General features: G+C 37.0%; 3 protein-coding genes across 3 annotated transcripts; all 3 read right to left on the reverse strand.

The window, feature by feature from the left end:
* Positions 1-1,784: 1,784 nt before the first annotated feature.
* LOC137587726 (solute carrier family 22 member 13-like) lies at positions 1,785-5,312 on the reverse strand. The gene is made up of 9 exons (XM_068304326.1): positions 4,938-5,312; positions 4,712-4,815; positions 4,392-4,546; positions 3,284-3,455; positions 3,068-3,188; positions 2,882-2,976; positions 2,507-2,721; positions 2,275-2,383; positions 1,785-1,983 (listed from the first exon to the last, which is right to left on the reverse strand). Exons 1-9 carry the CDS (start codon positions 5,310-5,312, stop codon positions 1,785-1,787), a joined length of 1,545 nt encoding a protein of 514 aa, XP_068160427.1.
* Positions 5,313-9,230: 3,918 nt separating this feature from the next.
* Positions 9,231-12,386, reverse strand: LOC137587676 (solute carrier family 22 member 13-like). Its single transcript, XM_068304254.1, has 9 exons — positions 12,012-12,386; positions 11,821-11,924; positions 11,527-11,681; positions 10,836-11,007; positions 10,581-10,701; positions 10,397-10,491; positions 9,915-10,129; positions 9,702-9,810; positions 9,231-9,429 (listed from the first exon to the last, which is right to left on the reverse strand). Exons 1-9 carry the CDS (start codon positions 12,384-12,386, stop codon positions 9,231-9,233), a joined length of 1,545 nt encoding a protein of 514 aa, XP_068160355.1.
* Positions 12,387-13,368: 982 nt separating this feature from the next.
* Positions 13,369-18,584, reverse strand: LOC137587889 (solute carrier family 22 member 13-like). The gene is made up of 10 exons (XM_068304570.1): positions 18,210-18,584; positions 17,919-18,022; positions 16,703-16,857; positions 15,911-16,082; positions 15,684-15,804; positions 15,508-15,602; positions 15,142-15,356; positions 14,930-15,038; positions 14,490-14,684; positions 13,369-13,603 (listed from the first exon to the last, which is right to left on the reverse strand). The coding sequence occupies exons 1-10, from the start codon at positions 18,582-18,584 to the stop codon at positions 13,369-13,371; spliced, it is 1,776 nt and encodes a 591-aa protein (XP_068160671.1).
* Between the last annotated feature and the right edge of the window lie 1,886 nt (positions 18,585-20,470).

Consider the following 20,470-nt stretch of genomic DNA (forward strand, 5'->3'; position numbering starts at 1 on the left):
TATTACTACACAAATTCAAGAAACAACAACAAATAATGATGTCATCAGAATATAAAAGATATGCATTTCTTGGTACTTTTCCCCACAACTTATTAATACAAATTATATAAATAAATGTATATATTGGTCCTAACAACAAAACCCTTGGAGCACTCCCTTCCACATGCTCAAGAAAGAAGAAGTGGGACCTGCCGTTTGAACACATTGCATTCTACCAGATAACCAATCCACAATCCAACTTGATTTGAAGGATCAATATAGGAAATCTTTACCAGACAAATGAGGAGTGTTAAGGGTTTGTTTTATAACTGTACCCAGAAGAAGATTCACAGACAGGTGCTAAAATATAGAAGCGAGTTTACAGTTTTTAATCTTTATAGGCATGGTGGTAAAGCAAGATACTAGAAATAAATGATTAACAAAATGTGAACATGATCTGGACAGATGTTTGTCTATGATGCAGTCTTTAACATGTTGAAACAGTGTTCAGTCTACATGTACCTTGATGGGAATGTGGGTACCATCTGTGCAGCCAATTACATTAGGGAATCATTAAAGAAATTAAAGTTAATAATCCAATTCTGAGGTTGTAGCACAATGTCATTAAGATAATATCATTAGAAATTCTTGTATCAGATTTCTACATCATTCACCTGCAATCCTGTAGAACTCCTCCTTGATGATTCTGACGAGTTTATCTCCAGGGAAATAGAAAAACTGGGGTTTAAGTTTCAAGGCGAGCTGCACTGAGCATCTCTCACATTGTATAGAATATCTACCGTTTGTAAATTAAAAAACACAAAACAAAATGGACCACTACCTAGACACAGCACTGCTGCAGATGTGAGGATGGATCAGGTCATGGATGTGTGTGATGGATCGGGACGTGAATCGGTACCGATCATAAAGAGAACTGTCTGGATATGACTGGACATCTGAACTCTATACAATTTTTTTTTTAACAATCTCTGTGAATTAATGTGGAAACTCCATCAAGGGGCTCCACATCAAACCGACATGCCATGTTCGCCTCTAAAATACGGAGTTATTTATAAAACCTTACGTCAGTCAAACTCTCCGTCCGACAGAACCAGGAAATAAAGCTGCACAAGCGGCGGTGAAAGGGGGCGGAGTCACAGGAAACCCTGGGTTTGTGGAATAAAACCTGCTCCCGACCAGGTTATGTTCAGAGAGTCTGTTACTGCGGTAACAAACCCAGAGGTTCAGTTTACCTCGCTTCATGAAACAGGTCAGGGTTACAGCTCTAACTCTGGGTTAAGTTACCTCCCTTTGTGAAAATGAAAGCCCTGGTTTTCCCTGATTTCAGGGTTAACTTAGGCAGGTTTTCCACTAAACCGGCTTTGTGAAACGGGCCCAATGTGTTTTCAAAATGACGAACCATTAAGAGGGGGTTCAGGGGTTGGATCGGAAGTCCAATTGAGTGTCTAATGTTAAAATTGTAATTGTATCTGTAATACATTTGAAATATGAACATATTATCATAAAAAAGTCATAAAACAAAACTATCCAAGGTGTAGTCAGTTGTTTTAATATCAGATAATAAAAGAGATTGTTTTTGATTTTCTGATAATGATTTCAAAGCAAATTACAGTTTATGCTCTTCAATAATTACTGCGATATTGTTTGTGTTTGATATAGTTCCATGCACTGGCTTCCTAAAATCAAAGAACAGAAAGGCATAAAAGAGTTAATAAATTTAATGTGGTTACTATATTTAAAAAAAAACACATTGAAATTTCTACAATACAGTGTTGATATTCGACTCACTTCAGTTCAGCATAGTCTTCTAGTTCAACATTGAGGGTTTCAGGAAGTAAGAAAGAAAGAATTCCAGCCGCAATGGGAATGATTCCATAAAGCAGCATGGGAATGGTGTGATGATAAACCTCCAGGAGCCAGATTAGAGGTGCAAGGATTCCCGCAATACGAGCACACATGTTGTTTTGTCCAACACCATTCTGCCTGCAAGAACATATGATCGATATTTCATGGTAAATACAAGAAACAAGTTAAATATAGGATTTTAGGGGAAGAAGACAATCCACATGCAAAGTTAACAATAACTATATTTTTAAAAAAATCATCATAAAAATCTTGAAATTGTTAATTGAATTGAAGCGTTGATGATTCTGTCCTGTTGTTAACAGCCAAACTACAAACAAATACTGTATATGTATGAACATAATGTCAGTGGTAACAAATCAGTGTTTTCCCATTTTTTATATGTAATCATATATGCAAAGAAAAATTAACCTTAAAACAGTTGGGTATAGTTCTGCACTGTAAATATAAGCTATGTTGAAAGAAGCAGTGGAACCAAATTTCCCCAGTACTGCTATGGTTGTTATCACCACGGGAAGATCTGGTGGGTAAATACATAGATTTTACAATCACATACATAATCTGTCTGATATATACTGTATGTAATGATGTCATATACATATGTATCTTCAGATATAATAAATGCACAGGTGCTTCTGAATACCTTTTGGGATAGCAAGGACCACAAGGCAAGAAACACCTCCAAAAATCAAGAAGCCTGCTTGGGATATTCTTCTTCCAAAATATTGAATTAGAACCAAAGTGATCATGTTTGCAGGAATTTCCACAAAACCAAAGATGAACTGTGTGAGGTATATATTGATGCCAAAACTGCTGACATTCAGGCCCAGTCCAAAGTACATAAGACTTGATGCAAACCTGGGATCACAAATATAGAGATGTGTTCAGATTCCCTTTGAAGTGCCTGAATCAATACTAGCTCTTATACATCCCAGATGAAGATTATGCATCTCATAACGTATAAATATTGATAGTGAGAAAAAATACTAATGAATATTTAATAATAATAAAGACAGACCAGTTAAATCCCATTATGAGGGTTCGTTTTCTCAGATATGGTATTCTGAAGATATCCAACATGTTTCTTCTTTCAGTTGAACCCTCCATCTTCAGCTGAACAGGCAAGAATGAGTTTTAGGAAACTTAATAAATCAAATAAAGGTTTGCTTGATTTATAAGAGGAAGTAGGTTTGATACAGCTCACCTTGTCAAGCAGATCTTCTGGCATTGTCCTCCCATTCACCTGTGCTGCCCTTTGAAGCACCTTTAGTGCTTCCTCCTTCCTGCCCTGGCTAATGAGCCAGCGAGCTGATTCTGGGATGAAACTATTGGAACACATAACACAAATAAACACCTTTACAAATATTGGCAATACGTTTTTATTGCTTTCGATGGATTCATGATGGGATAGGTTGCTGACCAGAAAAAGATTGCCAGGACGAGGACAATTGGAACAGAGAGCACAAGCTGCAGGATCCTCCAATCTCGAATTAAGTATGCAATACCAGCCAACACCAGCAGTCCACTAGAATTGACAATCATTAGGATAATGGAGCAAACAGCGACCTTGGAGGGATCTGTCCATTCCATTGCTGGAAGACATACACATGTTGCACATATTAGGTGATTTATTTCATTGAACTAGATTATTTTTACTTGTGCACCAAAACAATATTCAACATTTTTCACAAGCACCCTACTGCAAAAGAGAAAGCCACATTCATGTCATGTGGGATCCAAGTCTTCCGTTAAACAGGTGAACTAAAGGTTTGTGATCACTGAGTGGTCTAGTTGTGAGTAGTTGGTAAAAATGGGCCACCTGGTGGTAACAATTGTTAAGTTCCACTAAAAAGCCATGGTTGTTCAGAAGACATGCTGTCAGAGAGCTTCAACTAGTAGACTTTTTAATCACTTTCATTATGGGCAGCATGATACGGAAGCGTAGAGCTGCCACACCAAGAAAATAAAAACCGGGACGTATCACGTTATTTCGTGATACGTATCTCGGAATTTCGTGATAGTATCTCGGTTTTTGTGTCTGTGTGTGAAAATGAAAATGTTATATTTTAGATATACTGTTCTTTGGGATTTCTTTTTCCTATGTTGCTTCAGTTGTTGCAAAATGCTGTTGTTGAAGTAGCAGTAGTGTTGGAACTCTTCTAGCACCAAAAGACATTTTTTGGCAATCTCAAGAGTATCTGTTTTTTTAATTTAAGCATGATCGACATTTGCCCAACAGAAACAAAATTATTCCTGTTTCTTTTTCTATTTAGATTATTTCGATGTAAATGCAACATGAGTTTATACCTTATATTGCTACAACTTTTCTTTTACTTTTCTCAAAAAACCCCAAAAACTTTTGTATAAAAAAAATGTAACTCCAATTACATAAAATATGAAATGATAAATGCATTAATAATTTTAATTTATTTCTTATATTAAATGTTCACAAAACTGAATTTCAGTAACAGTGAAAAAGCTATCTCCAGCAAAAGTAATTATGTCAATATTAAAAGAAAATCACTTACACATCACGGTTAAAGTCATTAAAATGGGAATTCCTGAAACCCCAGTGAAAAATATGAATACTGTATAAGCATAGATGTTAGGTGACAAAGCGACGGCCACGCCAAACAACAGTTGGAGGAGGAGTGAAAGAAGGATTGCAAAGCGTCGACCAAACCTAAAACAAACAAGAATATTCAAGTTCACGTAATTCTGCTCAGATCCTATTATTATTAGTGGTGTAGTGGTGGTAATATTATAATTAATTGTAGAAATGGTAAGTGTGTTTACTTCATTGATTAATATTTATAATTAAAGCATGTAGATGTGTGATGGTTCATACCTATCAGAAATTGTCCCAAATGCCAAAGCTCCAAAAAAAATTCCTGCCATGTAGATGGACTGTGATACCCCAATCAAACTACTCTTGTCACAAACCACATCAAACTAAAGAGAAAAAACATATAAAATAGGAAGAGACAACAATAAATAATAAGTCAGTACACGGAACTGATGGACATGGAGCAGCCAAAAACCATCAGCCAATCTGAACAATGGGATTAGTTTACCTCTGTTAGAATACTGGAAGCACCTTCAGGTGCTTCATAGTCCCATCCATCTGTGCAATCAATTGTACTGTTAATTCCGTATGCTTCAATGGTTTCCAGATCCCAATCCACAGGTGTGAACATTTTACAGCTTTCAAAACGTCCATCTTCATTCACTGGGAGGGTGAGATTTTTCTGTTCCTCTTCTGTCAGGTTGGGTCCACGCTCCAAAATCCAGTTGGTGTTGCAGTGATGAGGGAAACTCATACCAGTAAACACCTGACCAAATGTAACAAAAGCACTAAACACAGTAGGGATGCATAATATAATTAATAACCGCTTCTGAAACAGACCAAACTCCCCAATCTCCTTTAGGACTTGTCCAAAGCTGCTCATAATTTCTCCTCAAACAGTGTGAGTGAGATGTAGATGAATCCAGGTCTTACACTGTCAATGAACACATGAGATTCTGTCCTTAGAATGCCTTTGGATCAATAATAATATAAGTCATATAGCAATATATGCGTGATAAAACTTCAAAGCAACACAATAAAATGACCAATGATAAAAAGATAATTATACCCTCAGTTAAACTTAACCCTTACCAACAAAATGAAGGGTTACATATTGAAAAAACTTCAAACAAACTCACTATACCATCAAAAATATAATTTTCTATGTTATTATATAATTTACAGAGTTATTGGAGAACAATGTAGTTTCTAAGAATGACATATATTTAATATAATGTATAGTATTGTAACTCAGTTTGATAGGATATAGTATATTTTGTTACTTATGTTCCAAAAACTGAGCAAACAACCTTATGAGCCATCTGTTTTGATAATCCCATTTTCCTACCACGATCTACCCGCAGTCAGATGTGCAGTCTCCTAGCTAAGTGGCTATGTCAGCAATGATTGTGTGCTGCTAGGTCTCTATTTTCATAGCTATCCACCTAATGTTGTTTTGTATAACAAGACAACATGAGCTAGAAGGCTGTTTCTGTGTATATAATATATTTCAGTAGGACTACCATTTGCCTGGCCCGGATCCTGACCTGTTTGCTTTGGTTTGGCCTCCAACATCCATCCATTTGTTTTCATGCACCATGAAAAGAGAATATTCTTCAATTGTATAGAGATAAACACTGTAATGTTACATCAAAGTTTTAAATGGGACCTGGTGGGGATAATATATTACTTATTTATTTATTTTCAATTTTATACACTATATTAATCCAAGAAGGGAAATTAGTTAGTTGCATACTCTTTCTCACAGAAAGTTATTAGTCATGCATATATATAGTGTGTACAGATCCATAACACACACACTTTGGGAGCCCATTGGTATGCAGTGTGGGGGAGATAGGGTGCCAGGCAGCTCCAGCATGATGCGCCCTAATGAGCAAATTGTAATGGGGACGGCGCCTTGCTCAAAGGCACCTCTGCAGTGCTCGGGAGGTGAGGTGACGCCTCCGACTGTCAATTCACAGTCGGAGGTGGCTGGACGAGAGCGGAAATCGAACCCAGATCTTGGGAACATTGGACGACCCGCTCTACCACCTCCTTTGGGTACGGAGCTTAGAGTCCCATCTGCGTAGCAATCCAGTTATACTGTTAATATCCACAAGAATGACTATTTAAACATCTTTAAACCCATCCATTTGTTCAGTGATCACTGGGAGGGTGAGATTTTTTTAAATTAGAACCATGCGCAGTCATCTATCATAATCTAAAGTGAGATCCAGATAAGCCATGGATAAATTCCATTTGAAGCACTACAGATGATTAGAGCTGCTCTTGCAAATTAATCTTATACAAGCACAAGTCAAGTGTATGATGTGGAAGTTTATGTGGAAGTTTATTTAGATCCAATATCTCGTAGCATCAGTAGCAATGCAGATAGTAGCAATAACGTTTCATCAGCAAGAGAGGCACGCAGACCGAAAATTGCATTGCTGTACTACAATGTTTGTGGAGCACATGTTCTCTTCTCCAAGCAATAAAACGTGAAAATAAAGGTTATAAGAGTATTACACTGTCCTGATGTGAAAAACAAATATCTAGAAACACCCTGGAAACTGGAAAACATTCAAATATGAGTGACATTAAGGGCTTGTTTTATATCTGGACAAAGAAGCAATCAAACACATGATGATAGTCAGAAGGGACTTTATTATCTTTATTGCTGTTGGCATTTGAGGCTGGCGAAAAGAACCTGGAGGTAAATTATTTCCGAGCATACCTGCTTAGAATTGGTTGATTGTGTTTGTATTGGTCATTTCAAAAACATCAAATATCTGATTCTATACTTATTAAAGGTCCTAGTCATCAATATGATGCATACGATGGCACGGTGAGTAGCGTTGTTGCCTCACAGCTGAGTTGGATCCCTTTATATGAGTTGGTATCAATCAATCAATCAATCAATCAATCAATCAATCAATCAATCAATCAATCAATCAATCAATCAATCAATCAATCAATCAATCAATCAATCAACTTTATTTATATCACTTAATCACATCTGAAGACAAAGCGCTTTATCTGCATGGGTTCATTGGCTTGATTCTGCCTCCAAAAGTATGCAGTTTAGGTGGCTAAACCACTCCAAATTGTCTGTGTGTGTGTGTGTGTGTGTGTGTGTGTGGTGTGTGTGTGTGTGTGTGTGTGTGTGTGTGTGTGTGTGTGTGTGTGTGTGTGTGTCTTCATTACACAGTATTAAGAATAGTACTGAAATTTTTGAAAAAAAAAGATGCAAGAACTCAAGTAGACCCATTGGAAACGCTAATTTTCTTTGTGTTACATCAAAATCACTCACAAAAAATGTTTGACATCTTGTTTTCTTTACTTAACTTTCACATGTAACAAAGTGTAAATGACTTAAAATATGAATACATGTGTCATAATTTGTAAAAGTGAAAATAAATCCTGATCCCTCCTCTGGCTAAATTTAATCAGATTACGTTGACAAATAAGATTAAATATGCAGCACATTTAGAAAATATTATTACTTCTACTACTACTATCATCATCATCATCATCATCATCATCATCATCATTGTTATTATTATTATTAACATTGTTGTTGATCTAATAACAACAGCAGCAATACAAACAGCACAAATAAAAGTGCTTTGTGAGAACATGCATAAGAACAAGCATAAGATGTTAAAAGAACAAAGAAAAACAGGAAGAGAAAAATACACAATAACATGAAAATTCAATACAAAATATTCAATATCCTTCGGCTCTTCCTATCATTGTGAAGAAGAATTTGCCAAGCTTTGATTTACCCATTAATAGGGAACGTTTAGACCACCGTCAGACAGGTTAGTTTTGCCTTACTGATGATGTGTTGTTGCACAAATAATCCTGCTAGGTTACAAGTGTCAAACAGACAAAATCAACACAACAATCTTAATGTAGTGTTATAAAAGGAAAGGAATGGGGGTGATACAGTTAAGTTTCTTTTTAAAATATTCAGTGAGCTGGCCCTCATGGTTTTCATAGGTAGTGTGTTCTAAACCATTGTGTTATAATAAACTAAAGCTGCATCTATACATTTCTTTTCATTTCTGGAAACCTCCAATAAACCAGTAGCAGATAATCAATGCCGCTGAACGCAAATACTGTATCTAACAACAGCATTAGCAACATACCTGTACAAGAAGAGTGAAACCAGGAAGTGACATGAAGACAGCCAATGCAGAACAGCTAAACCTGGACTACTACGTGTGCAGTATTCTTTTTATTATCTTGTTATATTTCCCCCAAGAAAAGCACATGAAGCCTGAAACATTAGTTTGCCCAAAGGAATAAATGTATGAAAATATGACACAAAATGGTTATGGAACAAAAAAACAAACCATTTACATAATTACACTGATTTCTCATGAAGTACCAGATAGAAAATACACTAAAAAGACACGTTTCTTTTCAAAATAACAGTTCCCAACAGTTCCTGTATAATGAATTGTAGGTCAGAGTAGCAAATCTGTGGCTGGAAGTTTTCATACCTGATAATCAATCAGAGAGAATGAGACACTTCTGATGATATTTTCAGACCAAATTACAGTTTGTGCTCCTCAATAACTACTCCAGCACTGTGTCCACATAACATAGCTCCATTCACTGGTTTCCTAAAGTCAAAAAACATTTTAAAAAAAATTTAAATTAAGTGTTTTAAACTATTTTAAATCATGATTAATCACAGCCAATAATTTTCATTAATTAAATGAAATGAAATGAAATGAAATGAAATGAAATGAAATGAAATGAAATTAAATTAAATTAAACACTGATATCCAACTCACTTCAGCTCAGCATGGTCTTGAAGTTCAACATTAAGGGTTTCAGGCAGAAGTAAACAAAGAATTCCAGCAAAAATGGGGATGGTGCCATATATCACCATGGGGACTGCATAATGGAACATCTCCATGAGCCAGACTAGTGGAGCAAGGATGCCCGCAACACGAGCACACATGGAGTTTAGGCCCATGCCATTGTTCCTGAAAGAACACATGACGGATAGTATATTATAATAGAAAAACAGGTCAAATATGTTTACTGGAAGAAGACAATAAGTAGGATGACACCTGTATTGAAACAAACTGCTTTTATCTAAAACATGACTTTAAGATTTTGTCTTGTTTTTGAGTAATCATGTTCCAGCTAAACACCAACTGCAAATGAGTAAAAAATCTATATCTTCAGAGAAAAAAAATACTTTGACCAAAATTTTATGAAATTGTCTTGAGGAGATGCAAAGAACTTATTTTACCTTAAACTGGTTGGGTATAATTCTGCACTATAAACATAGGCAGCAGTGAATGAGGCAGTGGCACAAAATTTCCCCAGTACTGCTATGGTTGTTGTTAGTGCTGGAAGATCTGATGGATAAATAATTTATTTCAAAATTATGTACATAATTTGATGATAATGAACTACAGCAAATGTTTCAGATCATAAAAAATGCACAGGTGATTCTGAATACCTTTTGGGATAGCAAGGACCATAAGGCAAGAAACACCCATAAAAACTTCGAAGCCTGCTTGGGATATTCTTCTTCCCAAATATTGAAGTAAAACCAAACAGATCAGGTTTGCAGGAATTTCCACTAAACCAAAGATGAACTGTGTGAGGTAGATATTGAGGCCAAAACTGCTAACATTGAGACTCAGTCCATAATACACAAGACTTGACGCAAACCTGGAAACACAGATGAGGAGACATATTCAGGTTTCATTAAATTTATAGAGCTGTATATTTTTGACATAGAAATGCACTAGTAATGGTTTATTACGTCCAAAATACACAAGACTTGATGCAAACCTGGGATCACAAGAAGAAAGACATGTTCCATTTACTTTTTAACCGCATGGACTCTGAACACAGCTAAAACATTACATATCACTGATGAATATTATTGATGTATATTGTCTAAAGTGATTGACAGTAAGAGAGAAAATGTCACACCAGTTAAATCCCAAAATGAAGGATCGTTTTCTCAGATACGGTATTTTGAAGATGTCCAATATGTTTCTGCTCTCTGGTGAATTTTCTAACTCCAGCTGAACAGGTGAAGAAAATGTTAGAAATTAGAAAATTAAAAAACAGGTTTAATGCAATTATCAGCCAAAGTATGTTTAATGTAGCTCACATTGTCCAGGCTATCTTCTTGCATTGTATTTCCATTCACCCTGGCTGCCCTTTGAAGTACTTTTTGTGCTTCTTCCTTCCTACCCTGGGTAATGAGCCAGCGGGCTGATTCTGGGAGGAACCTTTTGTAAAAAAAAATGAAAAGGTTAAAACTGATTAATGAATGGATAATAAATATTAAACGAATGTTTGACTAAAGTTTTTGTGAGTTGTACTTCATTGATTGTCAAGTATCATGATGGATAAAATTGCTGACCAGAAAAATGCTCCCAGGAGAAGGACAAGAGGGCTGAAGAGCACAAGCTGCAGGATCCTCCAGTTCGGAATTAAATATGAAATTCCGGCTAATATCATCAACCCAACAGAATAGGAGATCATGAGGAGCATTGTACAAAAAGCAGCCCTTGAGGGATTATTCCATTCTATACCTGAAAGACAAATGAATGTAGCCCACTCATGATTTTAAACACTGGATTGATGTTGAATATCATTCACAATGGTAAATGTCCTGCAAATCATAAGTATATGCTGAGTGCTTACATTTTTCACAAACATAGATTTGTCAGATTTGTAATAGTTTTTTTCCCAATTTGTAGGCAGCCTTTTGAAAAGAAAACTGGGAGGACTGGGAGAGAAATGCCACATTCAATTCATGTGGGATTTAATATGTGGACAGGAAACATACAATAGCTGTAAATTGGTGACTCTGTCTTGAAAAATCCTTTATTGGTTCCCTGTAGGGGAAATTATTTTTCCACTCTTGTTATTAGTACTCATCACACACGTACAGATGTATGGTACAGGCATGAAGCTGTGATTGTTATCCATCTATTATCTTTCTCTACTAATTCCTGAGTTGGGTCACAAAGAGCTGGAGTCTATCAAATGATAGCAAAAACAACAATAATAGCAATAATGATCCCAGTATGTATAAAGAAATAACTTACCCAGGACATTTAAAGTCAGAAAGATGGGAATTCCTGTAACCCCAGTGAAAAATCTGAAAACTATATAAAAATAAATGTTGGGTGAGAAAGCAATGGCCAGACTAGACAATAGTTCCAAAAGGAGTGACAGGAGGATCGCAATGCGTCGACCAAACCTAAGATGAAACAAGAAATTCTTCAAATTCATGCAACCAGATCCTTATCATTATTGTTATTATTGTTATCATTTTGTTTTTTCTTAACTCTCTAATGTCTCTTTACAATAAAAGCATGTGAATGTGTGACATTTCATACCTGTCTGAAATTGCGCCAAACACCAGCGATCCTACGAGCACACCTGCCATGTAGATGGACTGTGATACCTCGACCAAGCTACTCTTATCGCAAACCACATTAAACTAAAGAGAAAAGAATGTCAAAACAAGAGAGATAAATACATCAACCTGTCTAATAAATGGGACCTAGGAACATTGGAATTAGTTTACCTCTGTTACAAATGTGGAAGCACCTTCAGGTGCTTCATAGTCCAATCCATCTGTGCACTCAGTTGTACTGTTAATTCCATATGCTTCAATGGTTTCCAAATCCAAATCCACAGGTGTGAACATTTTACAGCTTTCAAAACTTCCATCTTCATTCACTGGGAGGGTGAGATTTTTCTGTTCCTCCTCTGTCAGGTTGGGTCCATGCTCCAAAATCCAGTCAGTTTTGCAGTGATGAGGGAAGCTCATACCAACAAATACCTGACCCAACGTAACAAAAGCACAAAACACGGGCGGGATGCATGATACAATTAACAACCGCTTCTGAAACAGACCAAACTCCCCAATCTCCTTTAGGACTTGTCCAAAGCTGCTCATTTTGCAGCTGAATTTGTGGTAGTTTCTCCTCAAAGTGCAGAATGAGATGTAGATGGATCCACTTATAAGTCTTACACTGTCAATGGATAAATGTGATTTTGCTTTTCAATCTTTAACCTCAGACAATCAAAGATTGACGCAATACTAAGAATACCTTTGGATCCATTTTGCAATGGAGAACACCAGATATATTTGGCAAAATTATCAAAACAAAACCATAAAATGAGCAATAAGAGAGACATATTTTTTTATTGTACTCAGTTTATGGTTTGATTTAATTTGCTCTTTAAAGCTTCACCACTTGTGTATCATTGCAGAGATGGCAAATAACAAAATTAAGGGATAAAATAAAATCAAACTTTGATATTTACATACAATCTATGTATTATTGGAGTACAATAAATAATATACAATAAGTATTCAGTACCTCTCCAAGGAACCATCACCTTATTGTGCTGGAGAGGTTTGTGTGCCCTAAGGATCCTGGGACCTATATTGTCCGGAGTCTTGTACTCCTGGTAGGGCCATCCAAGGTAAACTGGTCTCAGGTGAAGGGCCAGACAAAGAATGGTTCAGAAGATCCCATGCAAAACCGAAAAGGGAAACAAGTGACGCTGCCTGAAGGAAGCCCGGGGTCCATGTCTAGAGCCAGGCCAAGACAGAGGGCCCATCAGTGAGCACCTGGTGGCCAGGTCTGCCACGGGGACCGGCCAGCCTCAGTCCGAAAAGGCAACAAGGGCAGGGCAGATTGATGAGGTCGGGTGTGCTGCCGTATGGGTGGTAATGATGCCAGGGGGTCATGACAGACCAGACCTGGGTGGCAGAAGTTGGCTTTGGGGACGTGAAATGTCACCTCACTGGCGGGGAAGGAGCTGGAGCTTGTGTTAGAGGTGGAGCATTACCAGTTGCATCTGGTGGGGCTTACCTCGATGCATTGCCTCGGTTCTGGATCCAAACTCCTGGAAAGGGGTTGGACCGTGTTTTACTCTGGAGTTGCATCAGGCGTGATGCACAGGGTGGGTGTGGGGATACTCATAAGCCCCCGGCTGAGTGCCGCTGTGTTGGAGTTTACCCCAGTGGATGAGAGGGTTGCCTCCCTACGCCTTAAGGCTGTGGGAGGGAAAACTATTGTTTGTGCATATACACCAAATAGCAGCTCAAAGTATTTGGCCTTCATGGGGTCCTTCATGGGATCCCTGCATTTTTCTCCTGGGGGACTTCAATGCTTTGGCAATGATGGAGACACCAGGAAGAGCATGATTTGGAGGAATGGCCTCCCTGATATAAACCCGAGGGGTGCACTGTTCTGGTACCAGAGATCAATGATCTATCTTGTGATTGTATCATCTGACCTTCAACCATGTGTTTTGGACACTCGGGTGATGAGAGGGGCATAGCTGATAACTGATCACCACCTGCAACATCATACGCACAGTAGCTGTGTTGTCATGTCAACCAGGAAGTATAAACTTCTCCACTATTTCAAAAAGTCAATAAGTCAGCTGGCCTTATGATTCTTGTGTTTCTAGATTTTTTATTCTGAAGATTTTTATTGTATTGATTTCTCATTTTTGTTTTATACAATATCATTTTTTATTATAATTTAAAATAAATGCATGCTGGTGGTTAAATTTGCTGTTTATGACATCACGCAGCACTTTCTCTTTTCCTCTTCTTCTGGTCAGATTGAAATAAGATGCGCAGCCAGTGTGTGTGTGTGTGTGTGTGTGTGTGTGTGTGTGTGTGTGTGTGTGTGTGTGCGTACATGCGTGCGTGCTTATGTGTGTGTTCCAATAATGGTTGACTATCAATAACTATTGACCAGTTTGATTTATGAGAACAGAAGGGTACCCTAAACTATAACCCATTTGTCACACTGAGTAATAACTAAGGGAAATGAGACTTTCTAAAGATTTTAGGTTTAATTTTCATGCTCTTCAATTATTAGAACAGATCCTTGTCTGTTCAACTCCAATACATTCATCTTTTCCCTACAAAAAAAAACCCAGAAAAAAGTATTAAAATGATAAAGTAATGTGGTTAGTTATTTTCAAAAATATTTAGATGCTTTTTTTCTAAATAAATAGTTAATATTCCACTGACTTCATCTCAGCGTGATCTTCAAGTTCAACATTGAGGGTTTCAGGCAGTAGTAAACAAAGCCCTCCAGCAACGATGGGGATGATGCCATATACCAGCATTGGGATGGTGTCATGGAATACATCCAAAAGCCTGACTAGCGGCGCAAGGACGCCCGCCACACGAGCACACATGGAATTTAGTCCAACACCATTGTTCCTGGAAGGACAAACTATAGATAACTTACAGCCATTATAAAAAAAAATTAAATTATATATGTTGAGGAAAAGACAGTAATCTCAGTAAGATTCTGACATGTTCTTTTCAAATTTCTACATAAAAACCAATAAAGTAAACAAAAATAAATATCATTAGTTAAAAGTATAATTTCCAGATTAACCAATCAGTTTTCAACATTTCATTTTAATCATTGTGATCAGAGGGGATGGTCTTTGTGACTTTACCTCACAACAGTTGGGTATAATTCTGCGCTGTAAACATAAGCAATGTTGAAAGAGGCAGTGGAACCAAAATTACCCAGTACCGCTATGGTTGTTATCACCACTGGAAGATCTGATGGGTAAACAATACATGTATTTGTATCTGTCAGAAAAACAACAAAATGACAACTTTAGTAAATTATAAAAAAATATCCTAAATATTGTTTAAGAATTACTTTTTGGGATGGCAAGGATTATGAGGCAAGTAACACCCCCAAAGATGAGAAAACCTGCTTGAGATAATCTTCTTCCCAATCTCTGAATAAGAACCCAACCAGTGAAGTTTGCAGGAAATTCAACAACACCAAAGACGAACTGTGTGAGGTAGATATTCACGCCAAAGCTGCCAACATTGAGACCCAGTCCATAATAGAGAAGACTTGATGCAAACCTGGTATACGAAGAGAAGCAACCTTATTTTTATTACTATGCCCTTTAAGCACTTTTTCACATTATTGATGAATAGTATTGATGTATGTCAAATATAGTCATTCACAGTGAAAAAGAAAAAGTCATCGACATATAATTTAAAGCAGACGCACCAGATACAACTCATTATGACAGTTCGTTTTCTCAGATATGGTATTCTAAAGATGTCCAATATGTTTCTTCTTTTAATTGAATCCTCCATCTCTAGCTGAACAGGTAAGAAAAATATGCATATATCAAACTACATGGAACTTCATTTATTAGTCAAAGGGTTTTTGATACAGCTCACCTTGTCTAGAAGATCTTCTGGCATTGTCCTCCCATTCACCTGGGCAGCCCTCTGCAGCACTTTTAGTGCCTCTTCCTTCCTGCCCTGGGTAATGAGCCAGCGAGCTGATTCTGGGAGGAAACTATTGGAACACACATTCTTGATAAGAAACGTTTGGTCTCCAAGAAATGTCCTTGTGAAATTTATGTGAAGGACCTTTGAGTATGACAATTGATTATGTTGCTAACCAGTAAAACACTCCCAGGACAAGGACAAGGGGGCTGAAGAGCACAAGCTGCATGATCCTCCAGTTCCGAATTGAATATGCGATGCCAGACAACACCAACAGCCCCACAGAATAGAATGTCATGAGGAGGGCTGTGCAAGTTGCAGCTCTCGAGGGAACCGTCCATTCTATAGCTGAAAAAGAGATGCGACTTACACACCTACTTACCCTTCCATGACCTTTCGTGGACAGGCCAAAGAAGGGAGTTCATCCTACAAGGGCAAATATTCAGAACTAATCAAGCATCAGTGACAATAAAGACACTGATTAGATAAGACACAATGTGAAGAGAAAGTGGGATTGATGCATGATTGCAAAATGACTTGCAGAGGAAGTACAATTAACTAAAATGCCTGCTGTGAAACTTGCCTGTTTGCATAGAAGGGAATAAGCTGTGGATCTAGAGATCCACAATCTAGAGATTAGCCACAAGCAGCTAATAATGGCAAGGCTTAATTTCCATGAGAGACTTCCCTTAGTGATTTCTTTCTCAATTAATTCATGACAAATGGGATTTAATTTCCAGATAAGCAGAAGAAGCAGTAGAAAATGAATTATTGAATAATGCATGCATGAATGAATGAATCAATCAATCAATCAATCAATCAATCAATGAATCAATCAATTAATCAATGAGAGGCACATAACAATACAACATGTATATACCAGAGTAAGAATGTGTCAATGAAACATCATCTCAAGTAGAAGGCTGACATCAAAAATATTAGTAAAAAACAACCTAAAGTGGACCTACCCAGTACAGATAACATTATCATAATGGCAGAACTCGAGAACCCACAGAAGAATTTGAGAACTATATAAACATAAACGTTGGGTGAGAAAGCAACGGCCACACCAAACAACACTTGGAGGAGGAGTGACAGCAAGATCCCACAACGTCGACCAAATCTGAAATGAAAGAATAATATGTCTCTATGTCGCACAATGTCAATTCAGATCTCTGGTTTCCTCACATCTTACATTTTTGTCATAGCAACATTAATATTATTATTAACTCACCGACTGCCAATGATGTCAATATAGACGTCAAAATAGACAATATAGACAATAGACGTCATTCTTAATTATGAACAGTTGGATGTTAGTATTCATTTAATATAAAAACAGTACCCAACTTATGAACACAATGGGTTCCGATAACCTACTTGTAAGCTGAACTGTTCAAAAGTTGTTACATATTAAACTCCAATATTCAGTTGCAAAAACTGGGCGAAATGAGGGGGATGAGTGTTGGGAATGTGCGTACGGAGCACTGCCCCTTGGCGGGGATTGACAGGGAAACTACATATATAACGACTTACGAACAATTCAGCGTACGAACAGCCTCTCTGAACCTATTGTGTTCATAAGTTGTCTGTATATGTCACACTAGTTCAGGGAGAAACAGTGTCGTGATCATGAGAAAAAACGACAGAGCTCATGGAAAAGACGAATAAATGGAGGTTCGAATCACATCCTCTTCAATGCAACTCCTGGACCCCAGAAACCTGTTATACAGCTAACAAGATTCATTCTAAGTGTGATAGCACAAAAAGAAGAAATCATACCTTTTTATCAAATGTAGATATTGAACTTATGTAGTTATATACTCATAAATAAATTACTTTACCATCCAAATCCCTTTCTCAGTGTTGTTTTTTACTACAGAATCAAAAAAGGTACAAACAAAAAAGGTACAGCATCCTCTTTCTTTTGGTAGCTTTGATGTTTCCATTCTCAGAGAACACAATATTCTGTGGGTCTTATAAGATAAATCAAAAGACTCTAAAACTGCTGGCAGTGTGGGGATTGTTGCAGTGAAAATGGCTGGCAGTGAGTTAATATACATTATTATGGGTTACATTCCATACACTTTTAATAGCATTAACAAATGTAACATTAATAGCTCTATTGTGAAGGTAGAAACTACCCAACTTGTGACAAATGATTTGATGTGAGACTGCTCATACCTATCAGAAATTGTCCCAAACAGCAGAACTCCAAAGAAAATACCGGCCATGTAGATGGACTGTGACACCTCAATGAAACTACTCTTGTCACAAACCAGATCAAACTGATAATAGGAAAGAAAGAGAAAAGACAGAGGTGATTAATAAAAGAAAGGAAGGTGAGGAGACAGGGAGAAAAATAAATAAATAAAACCAAGACCCCAAAATGATGGCCCAAAAGTCAGGACTACGGGACCCTGACCAGCCAACAACTAGAACACTATCTGACAATTACATGATTTATTGAACTACCTCTGTCAGCATACTGGAACCACCTTTGGGAGCCTCATAGTCCCATCCATCTGTGCATCCAGTTGTACTGTTAATTCCAAAACGTTCAATGGTTTCCAGATTCCAATCCACAGGTGTGAACATTTTACAGCTTTCAAAATTTCCATCTTCGTTCACTGGGAGGGTGAGATTTTTCTGTTCCTCCTCTGTCAGGTTGGGTCCATGCTGCAAAATCCAGTCAGTGTTGCAGTGATGAGGGAAGCTCTTACCAATAAACACTTGACTAATTGTATCAAATGGGGAAAATATTCCAGGGATGCATATTGCTATCACTATCAGTTTCTGAAATAGGCCGAACTCCCCAACTGCCTTAAGGATCGGGCCGAAGCGGCTCATATTAATTCCTTCTTTCTCCTCAAAGAGCAAAGCAAGGTTTACATACAGACTTAGTTCTAATTTGTCTTGTTGTCTTGTGCTGTCAACGAATATGCTTGGCTAAGCTAATTAATATTTAACCATGGACAATCCAAGAGTGCGATTAAGGTATTTAAACCTTTTGATCTGGGTTGTAAGGCAGCAGTAGCAGTATATAAATCTTAGTCATGCAACATAAAATGAACAATAAAAGACACAAGAAAATCTAGAATTCTATTTCCTTTATTACTTTATTTTGTACTATTAACATAATCCTTACAATATCATGTGCTTCATTATTCAGTGGCCCAAAGCAAAATAAAATGGTAAACAAGGACAAAATTGAAGAATTAAGTTTTCATAAAAGGTAAACCAGAAGGTGCATAAAAGGTGCATGCAGACACACAATACATAACACATAATACAAATTCTATGCCCTAGTAAAAAGGACCCCTGATTTGTCCTTGATAAAAAGGAAGAAAACATAAACTATCTAGAATTCTCGGTCGCATTGTAGTTCCACAAATGTTAACTAATCAAATGTTCTAGATTTGGTCATCAAACCAAAGATTCCAGGTTATATTAGAGTGGAGTAGAGTAGAGTAGAGTAGAATAGAGTAGAGTAGAGTAGAGTATAACTTTATTTATCCCTTAAGGAGGTTCCGTCAGGGAAATTAATTATTATGAACTTTTCAAGCTTCCAATTGAAACATCATAAATTTCTTCATCATAAAATCTGTCAGCTGGAAAAAGAATTACTCTCAGTTTAAGACTACATTATTTAATTCTTAATTTTTTAAATGTATCCTTTATTAAACCAAGAAATCCCAATGAGATTAGAAAACTCTTACAATAGAGACCAGGCCAACGTAGTTGCCCTACAAAATCAGAAGTGATACTCCAAATGCATGATACATAAACTGACTGTATTGTTTTATTGTTAAAACAATAAAACAATAGAACAAAGTGACAGGTATTGAAGGACAGTGGCTTCTCAAGAAAAATAGCAACATTCCATTTTCACTGCATCCTTTAATACTCTTGAAATTATTGAGGTTACAAATGTTTTTTTGTAGGTTCTCCCATGACAATGGTACCTGATAAGGGAATGCCGTTTTGCTTAGAGCTGTCAAAAACTGGGGAACATTAAAAAAACAGCTGCTTGGAGACTCACAGATGATAACTAATAGAGCTGACAGAAAGAAGGTCACTGAGTTATTCTTTATGGATCTATGAATGCTTCGTGATGTCCAAACCAAATCGAAAGGAGTACAAATCGAGTCTTTCTAAGGTGGAGGACGCTGCATGTTTGTGAAGTATATCACTTGAAATAGCATTAATATATGACAAGGATTTGATATTTTCCAAAACTTATTTAATTATTTAAGTTTAAGTTTATCTGATCTTAGAATTAGACTTTCAAATCATGAAGGTTCATTTATTTCTTAGGTTTTAAACTACAGTTTGTAGTGTGTACTCAGTATTTGTTTATTAAATGAATTTGCTCTGATATACTTACAGAAAGCCAGGGATTCTCCCTATGACTCACCCTGAGCTTCTTAATGGGAGCATGCTTATTGGAGAAAGCAAGGAAATTTGAAGGAACATAATCCTATGCCAACACAACCTTGGGATTATAGTGGCTCTGCTCCGAATACTATTACACAAATCATTCAGGAATGCCTGCATTTCAAAAAATTTTAACAGCCTCCTAAGAATGATTTGCCTTTGAAATTTTTGTGTTTCTAGCACACGGTGGCTCAATAAATCATCTGTTATCAATTTATGAAGCCAAGTTTCTTTTTGAACCATTATGATAGAATTTGCTGTACTTGACCAGATTCTGATCACATCCATTTTGGGGACAA

Source organism: Antennarius striatus, chromosome 20, assembly GCF_040054535.1.
Source record: "Antennarius striatus isolate MH-2024 chromosome 20, ASM4005453v1, whole genome shotgun sequence".
NCBI lineage: Eukaryota > Metazoa > Chordata > Actinopteri > Lophiiformes > Antennariidae > Antennarius > Antennarius striatus.

What these genes read in the sequence shown, in the direction of transcription:
- LOC137587726 (XM_068304326.1), bottom strand. Translation starts at nt 5,312, where the DNA reads ATGAGCAGCTTTGGACAAGTCCTAAAGGAGATTGGGGAGTTTGGTCTG. An exon ending in CTTCCAGTATTCTAACAGAG is followed by an intron (nt 4,816 to 4,937) that starts GTAAACTAATCC and finishes TTTTCTCTTTAG; the next exon opens with TTTGATGTGGTTTGTGACAA. An exon ending in CTCATAATGGGATTTAACTG is followed by an intron (nt 2,722 to 2,881) that starts GTCTGTCTTTAT and finishes TTGTGATCCCAG; the next exon opens with GTTTGCATCAAGTCTTATGT.
- LOC137587676 (XM_068304254.1), bottom strand. Translation starts at nt 12,386, where the DNA reads ATGAGCAGCTTTGGACAAGTCCTAAAGGAGATTGGGGAGTTTGGTCTG. An exon ending in CTCCTGGGAGCATTTTTCTG is followed by an intron (nt 10,702 to 10,835) that starts GTCAGCAATTTT and finishes TTTTTACAAAAG; the next exon opens with GTTCCTCCCAGAATCAGCCC. An exon ending in GGTCCTTGCTATCCCAAAAG is followed by an intron (nt 9,811 to 9,914) that starts GTATTCAGAATC and finishes TTTATCCATCAG; the next exon opens with ATCTTCCAGCACTAACAACA.
- LOC137587889 (XM_068304570.1), bottom strand. Translation starts at nt 18,584, where the DNA reads ATGAGCCGCTTCGGCCCGATCCTTAAGGCAGTTGGGGAGTTCGGCCTA. An exon ending in CAGAAGATCTTCTAGACAAG is followed by an intron (nt 15,603 to 15,683) that starts GTGAGCTGTATC and finishes TTACCTGTTCAG; the next exon opens with CTAGAGATGGAGGATTCAAT. An exon ending in GAAGATCACGCTGAGATGAA is followed by an intron (nt 13,604 to 14,489) that starts GTCAGTGGAATA and finishes AAAGCATTGAAG; the next exon opens with TCCCCCAGGAGAAAAATGCA.